Source organism: Quercus lobata, chromosome 8, assembly GCF_001633185.2.
Source record: "Quercus lobata isolate SW786 chromosome 8, ValleyOak3.0 Primary Assembly, whole genome shotgun sequence".
NCBI classification, from domain to species: domain Eukaryota; kingdom Viridiplantae; phylum Streptophyta; class Magnoliopsida; order Fagales; family Fagaceae; genus Quercus; species Quercus lobata.
In genome coordinates this window covers 34,336,270-34,358,313 of record NC_044911.1, presented here as the reverse complement: position 1 = coordinate 34,358,313, position 22,044 = coordinate 34,336,270, and the positions used below count along the sequence as shown (strand labels likewise).

The window sequence follows — 22,044 nt, the reverse complement described above, 5'->3', positions numbered from 1 at the left end:
ACAGATCTAGATCAGAAGTTAGGAGATTGGAACATACCCAAAGTTCCCACAACCCAGGTCTATAAGTCTTCGTCATGGTCTTTAAAGAAGTCTTTCAAGAATGACTACCATGTTAGGACTATAGAACAAGTCTACAGCATTAACAAGGAATATGAAACCTGTTATTTGCTATCCCCTGCAGCCATAAAAGCGCATAGGGAATCTGGTCACAAATACCTCCATATAGGACTTGTCCAAGTCGGAGTTAAACCATTGATCAGAGAAGGTTTAGACAACTCGGTTCTTATGGCCCTCAGAGACACCCGCCTCATCAGGTTTAGAGATAGTCTCCTAGGTACCATAGAATCCAGTTTGAGTAACGGTCCAATTCATTTCGACTGTTTTCCAAACCTCACAGTTGCACTTGACGACCCTCACATCTTGAAGGTCCTCACCCTCAACATCAAAACCCATGGAATCTTTGTATTACATGGCACCAAGCAGCTTGCTCTTATATACAGAGTGTATTATAAGTGCATGAGGACAAACATGTCCGTTCAAGCTTTCGATAAGAGAAAACCAGGTGAAACCACTCTTATCCAAACTTCAGATGTTAGATCCACCGTTCAGGTACCAAGAACCCTGAAATGGTCTGAAATAACATTCCCTGTCCAATGGTCTTTAGAGAATGAAAACTATCCTCTACAGATCCAGAATCCTGTTAGGAATCCAGATCTAGATTATGTCCAGCAACTAGCCGACGGTTCGGTTAGACTTAGCTTTGACCAGTCTAGGTTTAGATCACCCTTAGAGTATGATGAACCCTTGCCCAGATCCTCGTTAGATCTGCACCAGGAAACATACCAGGAACCAAGGTCCAGATCTTCATCAGATCTACGACAACCCTTTTGGCAGCCAACTATCCTCTTAAAAGATAGACCTGCATCCCAGAGTAGTTCGTCTAGAACAGGAGCTCCTTATCCCACATCTAGAAGACATTTAGGTCCACAGTTTCAAGGTGTTAAAGACCACTCCCAGGTTAGTACCCCTTGTTACATAGCCAAGCAAGACTCAGTTGTTGATCAAGAAGAAGACAACAACAGTCAGGACAGTCTTAAACCCCCCTCACCATCAGGATCTGACTTCAAGAATCCTATTCAGCAAGAAACTGAATACGACCATCAGCTCCTAGTAATCACCAAAGAATTCGTTCCAGATATGGACATGCTCGAAGAGGAATTTAATTCTGAAAAGAACAGAGTTAAAAGAGAAGCCTATAGAGCCAACCATACCAAGGAACAAAAGGTTGAAGTTTTGGAGAAATGGAAGTTGTTCATGAAAGAGGTAAAAGCAGATTATCCTTTCTTTGAATACTTTGAGAAGCATTTCCATTGGCATAAAAAGAACTATGTCATTTCCAAAACCAACTGGAAATTACTTCCCAAGAAGGATGCACCAAGTACTAGCAAACCAGAAATTGTTAGATCTAGCCATCCTCCTCAGGAAGCCATTCTCTTTAACCAGCGTGGTACCGATGTTATTGCCTCACCTTTCAAGTATCCAGCCCCAGAAGAAAAGGTTGTCAGAAAGGTAATAGAGCAAAACAACTATACCAACCAGTGTTTAGGAGTTATAGGGAAACAACTTGACAGGATAGAAGATAGGATTGACAACAAAGTTCTCCTCCAACCAGGAAACCTTTCTAAACCAATCCAACCACTAGAAAACCCTCTAGTCAAGCTTCCCACAACCAGACAAGCTAGCCTCAAACCAAAGGAGCAAGCAGCCCTGAAGGAGATGGCCCAAAAGCTTGATGATCTAGTGAAAAAGGAACCAGTAACCCCTTCACCAGATCACACCTTGACCAGTAGGGACCCTAGGCTTGAACACCAGGCAAACACCCTACATGCTCATACAGCTTCTAGCAGTTCTAGCAGAACCTCCTCAGAAACTGAAAAGGAGATAGAACTTATAGAAGACCAATTTCGAGGTTTACAGGTAAATAAGCTTTACCAACCCAAGGTAACGCCCACTAGCCTTACCAAGAATTGGTATCCCAGACCAACACCCCCTGACCTCCAGTTTGAGGAAAGAACCATGCAATTCACAGTATCCAGTGGTAAACTCTATGAATGGAACATAGATGGTTTATCCGAGCAAGAAATCCAAAACAAAATCCAGCATATAACCATGGTAGCAAATAACTATCTTAATGATGGTATTCCAAATACTGAGGTTGTAGAGCTCATTGTTTTAGGTTTTACTGGAAAGTTGTTGAATTGGTGGAACCACTGTATGACAGCCACCTCTAAGGACGACATTAAGCATGCTGTTCAGAAAGATGAGGATGAGAACCCTATCTTTGACGAACGCATAGGAAGAGGTGTTCCCGATGGAGTCAATACCCTGATCTATACGATCATGAAACACTTCATAGGTAAACCCAGTAATGTCACATCTAGGATTTATGATCAGTTAAGTAACCTTAGATGTAAAAACCTTGGAGAATACCGGTGGTATGAAGATGTATTCACCACCCGTGTCATGCATAGAAGCGATTGTAACTCTCCATTTTGGAAGGAGAAGTTTATCAATGGCTTACCCACATTGTTTGGACAGAAGGTCAAAGAAACTCTTGCTAGCTCTTTAGGTATCATTGATTATGATAACCTAACTTATGGTGACATCTCAAGCACAATCCGAAATGAGGGAATGAAGATGTGTAGAGATCTCAAAATACAGAGCCAAGCCAATAAGAGTAAAGCCAAGTACGAAATAGGAAATTTCTGTACCCAATATGGCTTACCTTCCATCATTCCCAAAAGAAAGTCCAAACACAGAGGCGAAGAACCCTCTGAGAAACCCCATAGGAAGAAACCTACCTCCAAACATTATCGAAAACATAAGTTCAAAACTGATGATTTCTATAAGAAAGGTAGAACCAGTCCTGTAAGGAAATTCACAACCAAAGCATCAGAAACATGCTTTAAATGTGGAAGGAAAGGTCATTTCCAAAAAGAGTGTAAAGCTAAGGCCAAAACCCTTATCAATACCCTCATTAGTGACCAAACCAGCAAGAATGAGATCTTCAAACTTCTAGAACTCGACCACCCAAGTAGTGAGTCCAGTGATCAAGAGAAACACCAGTTGTTTAGGACATCCTCTGAAACCTCTAGAGTATCTTCTAGTTCCTCTAGTGACACAGATGAAATCCTACCTTGCCAGGATAGTTGTTGTAGGAACAAAACTATCCATGTTCTTTCCAAACAAGAAGAACTTCTCCTCGATCTCATAGAACAGATCAAAGATCCTGAAGAGAAATCTCGGCGACTTAGTGAGTTCCATAGAACCTTAGTCAGGGAAACCAATACATCCAAACCTAGGTTTCAGGAACCCAAAGTTGACTTGGAAAAAATCTACAATAGATTTACCAAATCCAAGAAAGAAATAACCATCCAAGATCTCCAGAAAGAGATTAAGGATAACAAAGTTGAAATGAGAAACCTTAAGCAGGAATTAACCATCCTTAGGGTTGATCATGGCCTCATAGACTTAAGGGTCAAAAATCTAGAGTTCACTTCACAGCAAGGCAATGAGGAAGGAACCTCATTACAGAACCCTTCTGATGAAGAAACAGATGATAAGGTTAACCCTACTGCAGATATGGAACCAGAACCATCCAATGAATCGTTCCTGCACACCATCAGTAGGATTAACTTCCAGAAATGGCATTCCAAAGTCAGGATTGTCATAAGCAAAAACTTTGAATTTGAGGTTATTGCCCTAATAGATTCGGGTGCTGATCTCAACTGCATTCAAGAAGGAATCATCCCCTCCAAATACTTCCGGAAAACTAGGGAACGGTTAACTTCCGCAAGTGGAGGAAAAATGCAGATTGAATTCAAAATTCCAAAAGCACATGTTTGCCAAGACAATGCGTGTTTTAAAACCACCTTTGTTCTTGTCAAAAATATGACAGATAGGGTCATCTTAGGAAACCCATTTATGTGTCTGTTATATCCTTTCACCACGGATAGTGAAGGAATCACTACCCACCCTTTTGGCCAGCCAGTCAAGTTTAAATTTCTTAGGAACCCTGAACCTAGAGAGATTGAGTATCTCCAGAAAGTTTCTGTTTCTAAAAATCTGGACTTCAGCAAAGCCAAAACATCTCCATTCGGTCCAAATCAAGCCAAGAACCTTGATCAAATTGTACCAACTATCATATTTGATAATTCTTTGAGTCTTCTTCAATCTCATCAATTATCATCCCATCACATTGCATACAAAAGAATTTGCTCCATGACATCCCATGATTTTAACAAATATGTTTCAAAAATTAATCACATTGTTAACACATGGCAGGTCAAAAAGCAAAAAACTTTTTATAACTCCACTAGTAAGTGGACAATGGCATCCTCAAGCCGGAACAAGGGAAAAGCCCCTATGCATGAAGGCACTTCTCCTGGACCAGAACCCAGAGAAGTAACATCCCTTCTGGAACATGTTCCGCTTCAAATAACATGGTCTTTAGAGAATGAAAACTATCCTCTACAGATCCAGAATCCTGTTAGGAATCCAGATCTAGATTATGTCCAGCAACTAGCCGACGGTTCGGTTAGACTTAGCCTTGACCAGTCTAGGTTTAGATCACCCTTAGAGTATGATGAACCCTTGCCCAGATCCTCGTTAGATCTGCACCAGGAAACATACCAGGAACCAAGGTCCAGATCTTCTTTAGATCTACGACAAGCCTTTCAGTTTTCGATTTTGACATTGAATTCATTGCAGGAACTCAAAACAGTATCCCTGATTTCCTAACCCGTGAATTTTTGCAGAATCCAGAACAAAATGTCCGGGAAAAAGCCCGTACAACCCCAACCTCCCAAATTGCCTAAACAGCATAACACTAGGAGTACCAGTCAGGCACAGAACCCTGGCCCTTTAGTACCCTTTTCCAGTTCACCAATGCACCCACCTGTGTCGCCATCCGTTGTTGCCAATCGTTATTTGGTTTCCACAATTCCCAAACCAAACTACCAAAGGCCCCAAGGACAACACAGTTACAGTTCTGCCTTAGCCACACTACCTCCCAAAGCAGTAGCTTCTCCTTCAAAAGTAGAAGAACCCTTTGGTCCAATCGTTCCTAAGCAGTCCTATACTCTCCCTCCCAAAACAGGTAGAGCTTCTTACATCAAAAAGCCTTTTGTTCAGCACATCTCTTATATTGAGCCACACTTAGCCCACATAACAGATCCGTTGGCATTAGCAATAGAAGTATTGCCTCATGAATGGCATTTCCTTCCCAAAAGCCCAGAAAAAGGTATCAGATACTATAAAGGCATCCTTCTTCAAGAAAAGTCTGCCAGAATAGAAGACATCAGAGAAAGAACTAATCCCTCAATTGTTCTTTACCATAAGTTCATAATCCAGAGTTTTGTCAGTTGCAAAGATTGGGGACATCCCTCCACTCTCAGAAAACTTACAGTACTCAAGGGCTCAGAACCCCTGTACAACTATTATGACTATATGGATGCATTTGAAAAAATATTGTTCTTTCAGAATATGACCTATGATCATTCATGGTTCATCCAATTTGATAAGAATTTCAAAGGACAAATCCCTTCGTGGTTCCTCAAGTGGTGGGAAATGTTTGGATCAACTCCTCAAAACTTCCCAGAACCCCTACAAGATGCACTAAGGTATTTCAGTACCAGTTTTCAGACTGATAAGCATTCTTCCCAGTTCCCAGCCATCTTGCACATGACAGTTAAGTACAAGATCCACTGGATAAGCATGTGGAATTATGCAATCAACCAGAATATACTCGATCGGGAATTCTTTACAAAATTGTGGGATAGGTTCAGACCTACTGATGCTATCACCAAAATGTATAATGACTTTCCCCTTCCAGTTCAGAAGACTATAGCCCATCGCACAAGATCACAGTCTAGCCTAGATTCCGCCCAGTTCTCCGGAAAATCTAGCAAGGAACTTAAAGATCTTGCCCAACAGCTTCTTCTCCAGTCAGCTCAGCTTGAGTCAGTAGAAAAGAATTCTCCTGCCTCTTCTGAAGCTTCTTGCAATCGCTACCAGTTTGACCCATTCCAGGATTCTCAAGATCCTTATGATGCCTACAACTTGGACAGCGACTAAAAGCAACACCAGGTTGGACTCCTGAATGCTCCAGAACAGCCTCCAGAAGCCCAGCTTAAAGCTCCAGATTCTTCTTTGCTAAAAACACGGTTACTATTCCATGAACAGTACCCGCACCAGCAAAAGAGACAAACAAAGTACTATTCACTGCACAGTCCAGAACACTATGCAGAGTCACTATTCCAGAAAAGCAAGGGGACAAAACACTGTTCATAAACAGTGACCAGTTACTGTTCACTCTACAGTGCCCAGACAGAATCATTGGAATTACTGTTGCTTTCGGCTGAAAAGATATTCACCTGAAGGTAAAAGCATTTCACCACCCGTGATTCCAGCGGTCTCCTGTCCTGATCCGAAGCTCCCTCCAGCTATAAAAGGGACACTTCCCCTCAGTCTTCAGTAGGCTAAATTTCACACTTAGACCTCCTTTCTTCCAGAGCTCTTTACTTTGTACTCAGAACTACAATTGTAATCAGAATGGCTCTCTCCTCCCCCCTTTCCTTAGTTTACACTTGTAATAGCACTGCACTTGTAACCTATTTATGCTTCCGCCCCAGTGCCCTCATAGACGGCACCTCTTTGTTGTAGCTTACCCCCCTTTGGTATCAGAGCCATTTGAGCTCGATCGTAAGTGTTTGTAAGTTACTGTATTTTCAATCAAGTTGGCCGGTTATACCGCCATAGTTATCCATTATTTTGTTGTGTTCATTACTTTGAAAGTATGTTATCTCTAACAAACATTATTTTGTTTTACATCTATTTTCTGATAGCACTTCCACTCCCATATGTTGCATTTTTCATCTACTACTTCATCTTAGCCAGTTTTTATTGTTCTTTCTGTTGGTGGTAGGCTGAGCCTCCCGTTCATTCAAACTGTTTATTATCTTGTGATTATCTGTTTGAGCTAATCCTTTGTTTCCCAGGTCATCTTTTTCTCTTATCTTTGTTTCTAGCCTAAAAATTTGTTACAGATGTGTCCTGTTGAGAAGCGTCAGTCCAGTTCTATGACTGTTTGTAATCCGGTGAGACCAGAGTCCTAGTTCAGTGTCTGTACTCGCACTAAGCAGTAAAGCCCGTCTAGCCAGGAGAGCGTTAGGGTGTGCGTACGGTGGAGTAATACATTTGAATAGAATTCAACGGCAGTAGGAGGTTACATTTGTCATAGTAGGCAGCAAGCTCTTTGAACATATCCTGTCTCAGATCTAAGGATAGATCCAGAAATTGGAGGATAAAGAAAGTCTAGGTTGCAATTGATTTCTTAGGCTTTTAATCCAAAATGATAAATAGGATGTTTAGAAGGAGTGACTCTTCCACTTCCAATAGATCTAGCAGTACAAACCCCCCTGAGATTCCACAAGAAGATGGAACAATCAACTCAGAGTCGTACCAGCTTACAGATCTAGATCAGAAGTTAGGAGATTGGAACATACCCAAAGTTCCCACAACCCAGGTCTATAAGTCTTCGTCATGGTCTTTAAAGAAGTCTTTCAAGAATGACTACCATGTTAGGACTATAGAACAAGTCTACAGCATTAACAAGGAATATGAAACCTGTTATTTGCTATCCCCTGCAGCCATAAAAGCGCATAGGGAATCTGGTCACAAATACCTCCATATAGGACTTGTCCAAGTCGGAGTTAAACCATTGATCAGAGAAGGTTTAGACAACTCGGTTCTTATGGCCCTCAGAGACACCCGCCTCATCAGGTTTAGAGATAGTCTCCTAGGTACCATAGAATCCAGTTTGAGTAACGGTCCAATTCATTTCGACTGTTTTCCAAACCTCACAGTTGCACTTGACGACCCTCACATCTTGAAGGTCCTCACCCTCAACATCAAAACCCATGGAATCTTTGTATTACATGGCACCAAGCAGCTTGCTCTTATATACAGAGTGTATTATAAGTGCATGAGGACAAACATGTCCGTTCAAGCTTTCGATAAGAGAAAACCAGGTGAAACCACTCTTATCCAAACTTCAGATGTTAGATCCACCGTTCAGGTACCAAGAACCCTGAAATGGTCTGAAATAACATTCCCTGTCCAATGGTCTTTAGAGAATGAAAACTATCCTCTACAGATCCAGAATCCTGTTAGGAATCCAGATCTAGATTATGTCCAGCAACTAGCCGACGGTTCGGTTAGACTTAGCTTTGACCAGTCTAGGTTTAGATCACCCTTAGAGTATGATGAACCCTTGCCCAGATCCTCGTTAGATCTGCACCAGGAAACATACCAGGAACCAAGGTCCAGATCTTCTTTAGATCTACGACAACCCTTTTGGCAGCCAACTATCCTCTTAAAAGATAGACCTGCATCCCAAAGTAGTTCGTCTAGAACACGAGCTCCTTATCCCAGATCTAGAAGAGACTTAGGTCCAGACTTAGGTCCACAGTTTCAAGGTGTTAAAGACCACTCCCAGGTTAGTACCCCTTGTTACACAGCCAAGCAAGACTCAGTTGTTGATCAAGAAGAAGACAACAACAGTCAGGACAGTCTTAAACCCCCCTCACCATCAGGATCTGACTTCAAGAATCCTATTCAGCAAGAAACTGAATACGACCATCAGCTCCTAGTAATAACCAAAGAGTTCGTTCCAAATATGGACATGCTCGAAGAGGAATTTAATTCTGAAAAGAACAGAGTTAAAAGAGAAGCCTATAGAGCCAACCATACCAAGGAACAAAAGGTTAAAGTTTTGGAGAAATGGAAGTTATTCATGAAAGAGGTAAAAGCAGATTATCCTTTCTTTGAATACTTTGAGAAACATTTCCAATGGCATAAAAAGAACTGTGCCATTACCAAAACTAACAAGAAACCACTTCCCAAAAAGGATACACCAAGAACTAGCAAACCAAAAATTACTAGGTCTTGCCATCCTCAGGAAACCCACACATCTTCTAGCAGTACCAAGAAACTCTCCCTAGAAGACCATACACCCTCACTTCCTCCTAAAAAATGGATATCCAAGTTTAGGGGAAACCCTGCCTTTAGGGATTTTCATAGGACGAAAACAAACTCCAAAACATATAGGAAACAGAAGTTCAAAAGCAATGATTCCTATAAGAGAAGCATCAAAATGAAGCCAAACAGAAAATGCTTCAAATGCATGAAGAAAGGTCATTCCAGGAACGAATGTCCAAAATTAGCTTGTAGACACAAAACTGTCCATGTCCTCTCCAAGCAAGAAGAACTTCTCCTCGATCTCATAGAACAGATCAAGGACCCAGAAGAGAAATCTCAAAGACTTAGTGATTTCCACAAAACCCTAGTCAAGGAGCCCAATACATCCAAGCCTAGGATTCAGGAACCAAAAGTTGACTTGGACAAAATCTACAACAGATTTACCAAATCCAAGAAAGAGATAACTGTCCAAGATCTCCAGAAAGAGATTAAGGATAACAAAACTGAACTGAGAAACCTTAAGCAGGAATTAACCATCCTTAGGGTTGATCATGGCCTCATAGACTTAAGGGTCAAAAATCTAGAGTTCACTTCACAGCAAGGCAATGAGGAAGGAACCTCATTACAGAACCCTTCTGATGAAGAAACAGATGATAAGGTTAACCCTACTGCAGATATGGAACCAGAACCATCCAATGAATCGTTCCTGCACACCATCAGTAGGATTAACTTCCAGAAATGGCATTCCAAAGTCAGGATTGTCATAAGCAAAAACTTTGAATTTGAGGTTATTGCCCTAATAGATTCGGGTGCTGATCTCAACTGCATTCAAGAAGGAATCATCCCCTCCAAATACTTCCGGAAAACTAGGGAACGGTTAACTTCCGCAAGTGGAGGAAAAATGCAGATTGAATTCAAAATTCCAAAAGCACATGTTTGCCAAGACAATGCGTGTTTTAAAACCACCTTTGTTCTTGTCAAAAATATGACAGATAGGGTCATCTTAGGAAACCCATTTATGTGTCTGTTATATCCTTTCACCACGGATAGTGAAGGAATCACTACCCACCCTTTTGGCCAGCCAGTCAAATTTAAGTTTCTTAGGAGTCCTAAACCTAAAGACATCAATAGTCTCCAAGAGGTTTCCATCTCCAAGACCCTTAATCTGATTAATGCCAAAACCCAACACCTTAAGTACCTTGGAAATGAACTAAGTTACAAAAGGACTGACGAGCAATTAGCTTGCAAAGATTATCAATCAGACATTAGGAAGTTTGAAGATATACTTAAGCAAGATGTCTGCTCAGATCTTCCCACAGCCTTTTGGCATAGGAAAAGGCACGAAGTTGCACTCCCTTATGTCAAAGATTTCCATGAAAAGAACATCCCTACCAAAGCCAGACCTATCCAAATGAGTCAAGAACTTATGGATACTTGTAAGGTAGAAATAGAGGATCTTCTTAAAAAGGGAATCATCAGGAACTCCAGGTCACCATGGTCTTGTCCAGCCTTCTATGTCCAGAAAAACGCTGAGATTGAGAGAGGTGTCCCTAGACTTGTCATCAATTACAAGCCCCTTAACAAAGTCTTAGAATGGATTAGGTATCCTATTCCCAATAAAAAAGACTTAGTTAACAGACTTAGTAAAGCAGTGGTTTTCAGTAAGTTTGACATGAAGAGTGGTTTTTGGCAGATACAAATCAACGAGTCTGATAGGTACAAGACAGCCTTCACCACACCCTTTGGTCATTACGAATGGAATGTAATGCCTTTTGGTCTCAAAAATGCACCTTCTGAATTCCAGAATATCATGAATGAGATTTTTAATCCATTCTCCAGTCATACCATTGTGTACATTGATGATGTACTCATCTTCTCGGAATCCCTAGACAAACATTGGAGGCATCTCAGAATATTCTTCCAAACCATCAAGAAAAATGGTCTTGTTGTCTCGGCCCCGAAGATTAAACTCTTTCAGACAAATGTCAGGTTCTTAGGTTTTGATATCAGACATGGAGTCATCAAACCCATAGATAGAGCCATCCAATTTGCTGAAAAATTCCCTGATGAGATCCTAGAAAAAACCCAACTCCAAAGGTTCTTAGGATCCCTCAATTACATTTCTGATTTCTATCAAAACCTTAGGCAACAATGCAAGCCCCTTTTTGATAGACTCCGAACCAATCCCCCTCCTTGGACACCTAATCATACATCGGTTGTTCAACAGGTCAAAAAATATGTCAAGACACTCCCTTGCCTTGGAATCCCTTCAGAAAATTCCTTCAAGATTGTCCAGACAGATGCCTCTAACATTGGTTATGGTGGCATTCTCCTTCAGCGTGTTAGTTCCACTTCCCCTGAACAGATTGTCTGTTTTCATTCAGGAATTTGGACTCCCACTCAACTCAACTATAGTACTATTAAAAAAGAGATTTTATCTATAGTACTATGCATTTCAAAATTTCAAAGCGATCTTTTGAATCAAAAGTTTTTAATAAGAATTGATTGTAAATCTGCAAAACATGTTATATATATATATATATATCCCAACGAAACAACGTTAAAGCCATCCTCTTTTGTTTTTCCAAATTGCAACTATCTCTAAAGATTCAGCAACTTTTGGATTAACTTTATTGAGGTCTTTAAAGCCATCTTCTAATATATATATATATATATATATAACCCAAGAAAAACGATAAAGCTACCTAATATATATAACCCCAAGCGTTAAAGCCATATTCATAATTAAGATTTGAGATTCCATGATTTTGTTTTAAAAGTACTAACCGTAGGCAACCTAGTGAAATCGTGCACTGACTACTATCAAATTAATCTTTTATATATATATATATATATATATATATATATCATCTCTTGTTAAACCCAAATTCCTCAAATTCAATGGGCAACCAATATAAATTACAACACCACCATAAACATAAGAGTATAACTGTCAGATCTTTATTTGAATAACACTAATATATAAACATCTTTCCATTGTAATCGAATTAACATGACTTAATCTTACCACGTTGCCAAAACCATAAATATATCTCAAGGTTTATAAACAATATGGTAATATTAAGATGGAGTTTTCACCTTGATTTTATAGCCAAACCTTGTGCCCTTAAACAATTTTGCCTCCTTCTGTCATGCCACCTCTCTCTCCCCCTCTCAAATTTTCTTTGGTGTCCACTTTTACTAAGAAACCCTTCTAATGAAAACCCTAATTTATCTTTTCCTCTACCTTATATTTTAATGCATCAAAGATGTGGGCTTGGTGGGATAGTGGGTTGGAGTTTAAAACCCACTTGAACTTATCTCTTTAGTCTCCAAAAAGCCCATAAAACATCTTCATTTTTTATTTATTTATTATTTTAATTGTCGCACTAAATTGTATGCACTAAAACTTTAATTTTCTTACCTATTTTTAGCATCACAAAATTGTCTACTCCCATTTTACTATGCATACACATATAATACCTCAACTCTATATTAAAAATGACAAGGTACGATGATAATCATAAAAACAAAATTGGGGTATTACAGTAGACTTGACTCTTTTTTGTATATATAGTGGTTATGATTTTATTTTCACTGATGGGACAAGTTATTGATATGTAATTGTATTTATTCAGACCTCCATTCTTTTGTGGCCAATGGTCCTTGTAATTATTGTATAGAATTCTGACTTATTTTGGGAGTATTGTTAATGAAATTACTATGATAATTCTTGATGTTGGTACTTGATATGAATCATTTGGATTGAATTGTCAAAAAAAAAAAAAAAAATCTACCGGTACCTTCGAGATGTGTTTTCTCATGCTTTGGACCCTTTTGGGTTTAGGGCGTGACTTGTGTTCTAAATTTTTCCTTGCATTCCCATCTTGCTTCCTTCAATTAGCCAACATAGAATTGATCACATTCACAAATAATTGGCATTAGAACTTTATGTCTAAACATTAATAAAACGAAAAAAAAAAAAAAAAAAATCTATTTTGGCATATATACCTATCACAAAAACTGTTGAAAAGAATCTCAAACCAGATATGTGTCTTCTGCAGCAACAAGCTTTTAAGCAGGAAACTAGAACCCAGTATCAGGGGAAGTTGCAGGTTTGTGTAGCTAAGCGTGCATTGAAGCATTAGGGTGCAATCAAGCATGCACCACAGGAGTAGGGAAGGTTGCGATTGAATGTAGGACACAATGCATCATAGTATCAAAGGAAGAATAGAGGTGTAATGTTGAGCAATGAAAACTTAGAAGACTTAATAGAATCAATCCCTTATCATGATTAGATTATGCATTCTATACAAGGAATGATGCCAAGTGGACCGGTAGATACAGGTTGATGTACACGTGTCATAGCTAGGTAGTTTTAGTTGTAACAATTTTCTCCTTGAAATCAGGGGAGTTAGTTATTGTGTTTTCTCTGTACATGATTGTTTATAAAAAGATAGGCATAGTTAATTAGTTGCTCAGTTGGATTGTAATCTTTTTCAATCAATAAAATCAGTTTCTATTTAGAGAGAGAGAGAGAGAGAGAGTCTAGAATTTTACATGGTATCAGAGCATAGATATTTTCTCTTCTAGAATCTTCTTTTTCTTTCAATTTTCTCTCTCTCTGCTTCAAGGTCCTTCAATGGCGTCCTTAGAGATTGATGCTCACTCTGATTCTCACAACACACAATCCACACATGCAAACACAAATTCCAATAGTGAATCCAATGCTTCTAATCCGTATTTTCTCAATTCCAATGGGAATCCAGGAAATACTCTTGTCACTCAGCCAATGCTAGGGATGAGAAACTATCATTCTTGGTCTAGAGCAATGGTGCTTGCTCTCACTGCCAATAAGAAAATTGGCTTCGTGAATGGAAAGCTTCCAACGCCAGATGTTGATTCACCTCTATATGAGGATTGGCAAAGCTGCAATACCATGGTTCTGTCATGGTTGATTAATTCAATGCCTGCTAATGTCTTTAGCAGCATCATGTATTGCGAAACAACAAGAGAGATGTGGCTTGAGTTGAAGCATTTGTTTTCACAAGGAAATGGACCAAAGATCTACAACTTGTAGAGGGAAATTTCTCACATTTCTCAAAATCAAATGTCTGTCACTGAGTATTGTACTAAATTCAAGCGATTGTGGGATCAATTGCTGAATTTTGAGCCTTTTCCTGAATGTTCTTGTGGAGCAATGAAGATTTTGAGTGCTTCACATGACAAGGCTTATGTTTTGAGGTTCTTGATGGGATTGAATGAGAATTATGAGACTTCGAGAAGTCAAATTCTCATGTTAGATCTATTTCCCTCAATGAGCAAAGTCTATTCCTTGGTACTTCAAAAAGAATCTCATAAGAACATTGGTCATGGAGTTGTTGGATCTTCCCAATCAGATGCTATGGCTATCTTCACCAATTCCAAAGGAAATTCCAATTCCAATTGGAACAAAGGGAATGGTAAGAAAGAGAGACCTTTTTGCACTCATTGAACATGCAAGGGCATACAATTGAGAAGTGCTATAAGTTGCATGGGTACCCTCTTGGTTACAAGCCTAAAGGGAAGCCTGGTGCAAATGCTAATGGAAATTAAGCATCTTGTAATTCAATCAATGGAGCAGACAAAGCCTTGGTCACAACAAGTCAGTGTCCCATTTCTAAGGCATAATATGAGCAACTTCTGGCTTTTCTCAACTCAGGAAGTACCAATTTAGGAGTTGTTCTTGGAGATGCACCTCATGCTGTAAGTGTAAGCTCTTCTTGTACTTTTGTTGGTGTGGAAGGAATGTCTAATATGACTTCTGATATGGTGGGGACTTTTGCACAAATCAATCCACAATTCAATGTTGATCTAATGTCAGGTACACATTCTAATGTGCCTTTTACTCCCAATTTAGAACATTCCATCTTTTCAGCCAAAATATAGAAAAGCTTTTAGTGCTTCTGATTGGGTGATTGATATAGGAGCAACAAATCACATGGTACATCCTATATCATGTTTCACTACTATTATTGCTACCCTAAACACTCTTACAAATGTTTTGTGTGTTCCCTCATTCAGTTTTAATCTCCTTTCTATTAGTTAATTGGCTAAAACCATTTTTTGTTCTACAGCTAGATTTGTAAATAGTGCTATAAATAATGTTATCAAGCTAGAAATTTGGCATTCTAGATTAGGGCATTTGTCAAATGCCAAGTTGGCTTTGATGAAAGATAATAATGTACCCTTTTTCAATGATAATAAAGAGTTTCATTGTGAAATTTGTCCATTAGCCAAGCAGAAAAGATTGCCTTTTAATTCAAGTACTCATGTTTCAAATCAATGTTTTGATTTGATTCATTGTGACTTGTGAGGTCCTTTTAATGTTTCTACTATTAATGGATGTAGGTTTTTTTAACCATTGTGGATGATTGCTCAAGATGTACTTTGGCTTATTTGCTCAAGCACAAGTCTCATACTCAATCTACTTTAGAGCAATTTTGCATTATGGTTGAAACACAATTTTCAAAAAAGGTAAAAACCATTAGAACTGACAATGGAACTGAATTCATCATGTCCTATTTCTTTTCCATCAACATCTTCCACTCATGATTCTTTAGCTTCTAATTCAACCACGCTATTAGATTATGTCCCTACTGTTGTTACTAACCCTTCTGCAGATCCTCCACCAATAAGAAGGTCGACTAGAGTTCACAAAACAGCAGTGTATTTACAAGACTATGTTGGCACTGCAGCCACTGCATTACCAAGTCCAGTTACAGGTTTTCATGCTTCAGGATCACCTTATGATATCTCAGCTTGTTTAACATATTCTCATTTGGATCCTAAGTACATGTCATATGTCATGACTGTTAGTGAAGGCCATTCAACACCTCAATTTTTCTCTCAAGCAGTTCAGGATCCATTATGGAGAAAGGCGATGGATAAGGAGATTCAAGCTTTGGAAGCAACCAAAACTTGGGTGCTTACTCCTCTACCACCTAGAAAAAGACCAATTGGATGCAAGTGGGTGTATAGGGTGAAACTTAACCCTAATGGCAGTGTAGAAAGGTACAAGGCAAGGTTGGTGGCTAAGGGTTATACTCAAAGAGAGGGTCTTGATTTTTTAGAGACCTTCTCACCTGTTGCCAAAACTATCTCAGTGAGAGTGCTCATTGCCCTTGCTTCAACCAAAGGTTGGCCCTTACACCAACTTGACATCAATACTGCTTTTCTTCATGGTGATCTTGATGAAGAAGTATATATGGCTTTACCTCCTAATTATCACAGTAAGGGGGAGTCTAATTCTACCAGTACTGCCACTCTTATGGTGTGTAAGTTAGTCAAATCTCTCTATGGTCTTTAGCAAGCTTCTAGGCAGTGGAATGCCAAGCTTTTTGCCACTATTTTAGGTCTTGGTTTCATACAATCACAAGCTGACCACTCCTTGTTTGTTCATTCTAGTGGCTCTCACTTCATTGCCTTGCTAATCTATGTGGATGACATGATCATCACAGGCAATGATCCAGCTTGTGTTGCAAGATTGAAAAGGATATTAGACCAGAAATTTGGGATTAAAGAACTTGGTTCCCTTAAAAATTTCCTAGGGCTTGAAATTGCTAGAAGTCCTAAAGGAATTAGTATCAATCAAAGAAAGTATGCACCTGATATACTCAAGGAAGCTGGTATGACTAGTTGTAAGCCTGCTAAAACACCAATGGAGCAGCAACTAAAGTCGTCCAAAGGTGATGGATAGTTGCTCAAAGATGCTAGTCAGTTTGGAAGGTTGATTGGAAAGCTAATGTACTTAACACTAAGTAGACCAGATATAACCTATGCAGTGCATAGGCTCAGTCAATTTTTGGCACAACCAAGGGTACCACACATGAGAGCAGCTACTAGAATTTTACAATACATTAAAGGTACACCTGGTCAGGGGGTGTTTTTCCTTGTTGAATCAGATTTACAACTTAAAACCTTCTATGATGCAAATTGGGCAGGTTGCCTTGACACTAGGAAGTCTTTAACTGGATATTGTGTATTTTTAGGTGATGCCTTGATCTCATGCAAGTCAAAAAAGCAGGATGTGATTTCAAGATCTTCTACTGAAGCAGAGTATAGATCTATGGCCACCACTACATGTGAAGTAACTTGGCTATTGTATCTATTGAGGGATTTACACATTCCACATGAGAAGCTAGTATTGATGTACTGTGACAACCAGGCAGCATTGGACATCTCAACTAATCCAGCCTTCCTTGAAAGATCCAAACACATAGAAGCAGATTGCCACATAGTGAGGAATAAAATCTTGGATGGTACACTTGAGACTTTTTATGTATCTTCAAGAAATCAATTGGTAGATATCTTTACCAAGGCACTTGGAGTTGAAAACTTTTTGAGGTTATTAGCAAAATTGGGAGTGATTATATTTTTAGTCACAAAATCCAATTTCCAGATTATACAAGTTTTATCAAACCTCCAAGCTAGTATCTCAATGTAAAACTGAGCAATTGCATTACTATTCAACATAAGCAGCTTACAACGAGATTTATTCCTTTATATTCGGCTACATGGCCGTACATGGCTGTGACTGGCTAACAGGATTAACTAACTATCAAACATGTGCCTAATTTGCCGAAGTATAACACACTAAGCATAGGCAGCTTAACTAACAATATACAGGTTTTATATGTCTAAAGGTGGATCTGGCTGTGGAAGTTTGTACTAGGGTCATAACATGGTATGAGTTCTATTATCAATGATAAAACACGGTCCTTTGATCTTGAATCTGGGGCACCATGCCCATCTCCATGCTGGTATGTGCAATGGGATATCCGATCAAGGTTAATTGCTGTTTCTAGAAATGGTTCTTCAAATGGAGAATCGCTGAACCGATCTTTGTTCATTTTCTTCCAAGTTTTATCAATCAAATTACTTATATGTTCTCGAGCAAAATCTTCAGAAAGACTTGTTTCACACATGTAGCACAGGATTGAATTTGCTGTTTCACCTCTCTCTAACTCCGCCTGTACGTATCACAATTTTTTTTTTTTAATAGCTTGTCAACGTAGATAAATCACTGCCACTCTTAATGAGTTCTTAGAATTTTGATTCAATGCCAAAAAAGAAAGAGCATACCATTGAAGTACCCAAATCATTGCAAAGTCGAAAGATGATTGAAGGCCAACGTAAGAGATTATGGTAATCTTCTAAGCCCTCTAGTGCCTTGTTTGTGATACTTGGACTCATTAAAAAATAGGCGTGAACTAGTATTAGAGCCCCTGATACAGACATCCATGCATTGTCTAAATAGTCCTCAGACGATGGTGTGCGTTTATAGTAACGCCACTTTGTTTCTTGTAGGAACGCCTTGCATAAATCCCCCCACTGAAATAAAAGGAGAAATTGCAAGTTACATTTAATTTCTCCGTACTAAAATTATCAATTTAAAGTAATTTTGAACAAATATTAACATTGGAAATTAAATTGCTATATATATAATACATACCGCTTTTGTTAGGTATGGAAGAATATCCACTCCTTGCTCTTTTAGAGTGTCATAAACCATCTCGTTAACAGTGTTATAGAGAGCTAGAAAACATAACTTCATATACTCAGGGAGATCTTTCACGGCCTTAACATCCCATCTGCTTGAAAATACTAAATTAGAATCCAAGAAAAACTAAACTATAATATAGTGATGGATACTACTATAGTACAAACCTTTGAACAATATCGGTAAACATCTCCAGTTCTTCCAAAGTGGCATAAACATCGTAGACATCATCAATGATGGTTATTAGTGAAGTCACTTTTGTTAGCCCCTTACGGCAGTTACTAAATTGAGGCTCAAAGACCATTCCAACCGTCCAAAAGAAGCATTCCATTAATCTGTCTCTGGCGAAGCCCAATTTGTTTCCAAGGCCCATTTCCTTCCACCATCTAAGTAATACAATAGAAGCTAGCAGATGTTACGACATCACCAGATGCAAATTTATTATAGCATTAACACTGAATAGATATTTAAAAATTATAGGAATAATTTTTTTGATTCATTTTCTGAAGTAAAATTGGTCTCTGGATATGGACAAAATGCAATATATATTTGGGTAAAATAAACTTTGTATGGACAATATGCAATATTATAGGGACATGGTGTGAATTGTACCGTGACATGTCTTTCAGGTCTCTCTGGTGTACTGATTGCACAATGTTGAAATCTAGCTTGGCAAGTTCAAGTAGCTTGCGATTATGAGCTTCCTTCATATTGTATGCATCTATATACCACCGTTGTTCTAGCCTACGCATTCTGCGGTGCAATGGCATCTCCAAAGAGTGTCTCACTTCTTCTTTTAGTGTTCTGCTTACATCTCCCTTAAGGTCCTTGAGATGCATGGTTGTGAATTCCCTGGCCTCATCTAAGAGGTTCTCTCCTTCAAAACCTAGATATGATGCCTCATGTAGACTCAGCAATCCTTTGATGTCCTTGCTAAGGCACTCCTTGAAATTTCCCTTTTGGTCCTTGAAACAATTAAACATATCTGTGTTTTTTAAGGAAACAATCACACACTTAAGTTCCTTCCAATAAACGACAAAACCAAATTACATACAGTTAAAAGAGTGTGGGTACCTTGAGAGACACCAAACCCATGTTGTCTAAGGAGCCTGAAGCTGAGGGCAGTGTCATGGATACTACCATTTGTAAACTCTTCACATCCTTTCAAAGTGACAAATCTGTCAAGGGCTCTCATTATTTCTTCCTTGAACCGGTATCCCAAACCGAGCTGTTCAATGTCATCAATTAATTCAAGTGTGGTCAATAACTTCGTATCTTTGTTATTGATCATTCTCCTCACTTCGTCCTCCAGCTTCTTTGCCCTATCTTCATACAGGTCAGCCTGCATGATCATGATATTTGACAATAATTGAGTATATATAGGTAGTGGCGGCTCTAGAAATTTTTTCTAGGAGGGTCAACAAGAAGATGTATTTTGGGTAAGAGATGAATTTTGCGCTTTATAAAGATTTCTTATTACAAATTTGCCCATAGTATGCACGAGTAAAAGAATAAAAAATAAACTATAAGTTCATTTAGCACATTATTTCTCAATATAATAAACATATTAATTATTTTTATTAAGTGAACTTTAGTTATTACTATTTAAAATACTTTTATCTATTAGTTTAGGACAATGATATGTTAATATTGTACTATTAATGTAAGATTTAAATTGTAGACTAAACAAATGTGTGCAATATTATACAAATTTGCAAAAAATGTACAATACACATTTGTTTAGAGACAATATAAATCTTATATATACAATGTAAACTAAGAATTTTCTATTAGTTTATTTCAAATTTGTTAAAATCTAAATAGGCTTTTTTTTAAGGTTTAAGACAAAATTTTTATTATTTTTGTTGTTGGGCTTTTTTTGTAAGTTTAAAAAGACCAAAATTTTGTTAAGAATATCATATTTAAGTTTATTTCAATTGTACTAAAAAAAAATTAGGGTCAGGCTATTCAAATTTTCATTTTAAGAGGGACAAATCAAAAATTAAAATTAAAAATATTATATTATAAAAAAAAAAAAAAAAATGCCAGCTCATGGGGTTCACTTGAACCCCCTGTACTCTACATAACGTTGCCCCAATATAGGACTTGCTGTCTTACATATATAGAACTAAACATGCATATACTATGATTGTTGAAGATATGTTATGTTCCAGGTTGTACATATGCACATTCCAAACTTCCAAGGAAAAATAGAAAGAAAGAATGTTTAAATTAATAAATGATAGTATAAGAAAAGCAATCCCACCTCATAACCATTCTTCAATGACTGTATATATTCGTAACTCCAGAGGCTCGGCTGGTAATTGGCCGACTGCCTTTTAGTTGCTGTATTGGAAAGCACTTGTTTGCTCGCCATGCACCGCATATGCCTAGGCCTCAGTGTTCCATGAGGTGTTAAGGAGCTCCAATGGGGCAAGAAGAAGAGATGGACTTGGAGTGCTGCCATAACTGGATAATGCTACAAAGTTTTTGTGACAGGTATATATGCCAAAATGTAGATTTTTATTATTATTAATGTTTAGATAGCTGAAGTTCCAATGCCAATTATTTGTGAATGTGATCAATTCTTTGTTGACTAATTGAAGGAAGCAAGATGGGAATGCAAGGAAAAATTTGGAACACAGAGGATTGAAAACTAGTTTCTGTTTCTTTTGCTGCAGAGAAGACTGACTTTCTGTTATACATAAAGGCTTTACACTAATAGGTATTTATACTTGAAATGAAAATTCTAGAAGCTAAGAACTAAATAATAAAAAAAATCCTGTACATAAAAATAAATAAAAAAACCCTGTACAGGGTTTTTTTTTATTATTTAGTTCTTAGCTTCTAGAAACTAGAATTTTTCATTTCAAGTATAAATACCTACTAAAAAAAAAAAAAAAAATTCTAGATACAAAGAGCTAGCCCCTTGTAAAGACCAACAACCAATCCTATTGGAAATAACATTATCCCATCAATCAGAATTTTTGTATTATTAAATTACAAATTAATTTCCAGTATAAGAAAAAAAAATTCTGGATACAAAGAGCCCCTTGGAAAGACCAACAGCCTATCATATTGGAAATACCATTATCCCATATTCATGATTTTTTTTTTAATAAATTACAAATTAATTTCCGGTATTCATGTTATATGCTTTTGTTATGTCCGATAGAATATAGAAATTTCAAGAAGGTTGATTTTGCTCATGGTTCTTAGGGCTTATGACTAAAATATAGTATTCATGCTCTTGCTATGACTAAAATTTATGATGCAAAACTAAAAAATAAGGACCATAAAATTAGTTTTTTTTTTTTTTTTGAGAAACTACCATAAAATTAGTTAGAATATATATTTCCACTTGAAATGAATCTATTTTATAGTTTTTGAGCAATTGATTTTGGTCTTAGTAGCGAAATAAGTTATAGAAAGCGATAAAGTATTGCACTAGGTCAAGTGCACTT

General features: G+C 38.0%; 2 protein-coding genes across 2 annotated transcripts; one reads left to right on the top strand and one right to left on the bottom strand.

Annotated features, from left to right (window-relative positions):
* Window positions 1–13,681: 13,681 nt before the first annotated feature.
* On the top strand, window positions 13,682–14,119 carry LOC115956776. Its single transcript, XM_031075073.1, has one exon. It carries the CDS (start codon window positions 13,682–13,684, stop codon window positions 14,117–14,119), a length of 438 nt encoding a protein of 145 aa, XP_030930933.1.
* Window positions 14,120–17,559: 3,440 nt separating this feature from the next.
* LOC115955012 (probable terpene synthase 12) lies at window positions 17,560–21,277 on the bottom strand. Its single transcript, XM_031073035.1, has 7 exons — window positions 20,847–21,277; window positions 19,655–19,922; window positions 19,193–19,565; window positions 18,748–18,966; window positions 18,533–18,671; window positions 18,163–18,411; window positions 17,560–18,050 (listed from the first exon to the last, which is right to left on the bottom strand). Exons 1-7 carry the CDS (start codon window positions 21,045–21,047, stop codon window positions 17,718–17,720), a joined length of 1,782 nt encoding a protein of 593 aa, XP_030928895.1. The 5' UTR covers window positions 21,048–21,277; the 3' UTR covers window positions 17,560–17,717.
* Window positions 21,278–22,044: the final 767 nt, after the last annotated feature.

Excerpts from the sequence above, each read along its gene's own strand:
- LOC115956776 (XM_031075073.1), top strand. The coding sequence starts at position 13,682 with ATGGCGTCCTTAGAGATTGATGCTCACTCTGATTCTCACAACACACAA.
- LOC115955012 (XM_031073035.1), bottom strand. The coding sequence starts at position 21,047 with ATGGCAGCACTCCAAGTCCATCTCTTCTTCTTGCCCCATTGGAGCTCC. Across the intron at positions 19,566-19,654 it reads TGGGTTTGGTGTCTCTCAAG|ATATGTTTAATTGTTTCAAG; the intron begins GTACCCACACTC and ends TAAAAAACACAG. Across the intron at positions 18,412-18,532 it reads TTCCATACCTAACAAAAGCG|TGGGGGGATTTATGCAAGGC; the intron begins GTATGTATTATA and ends CTTTTATTTCAG.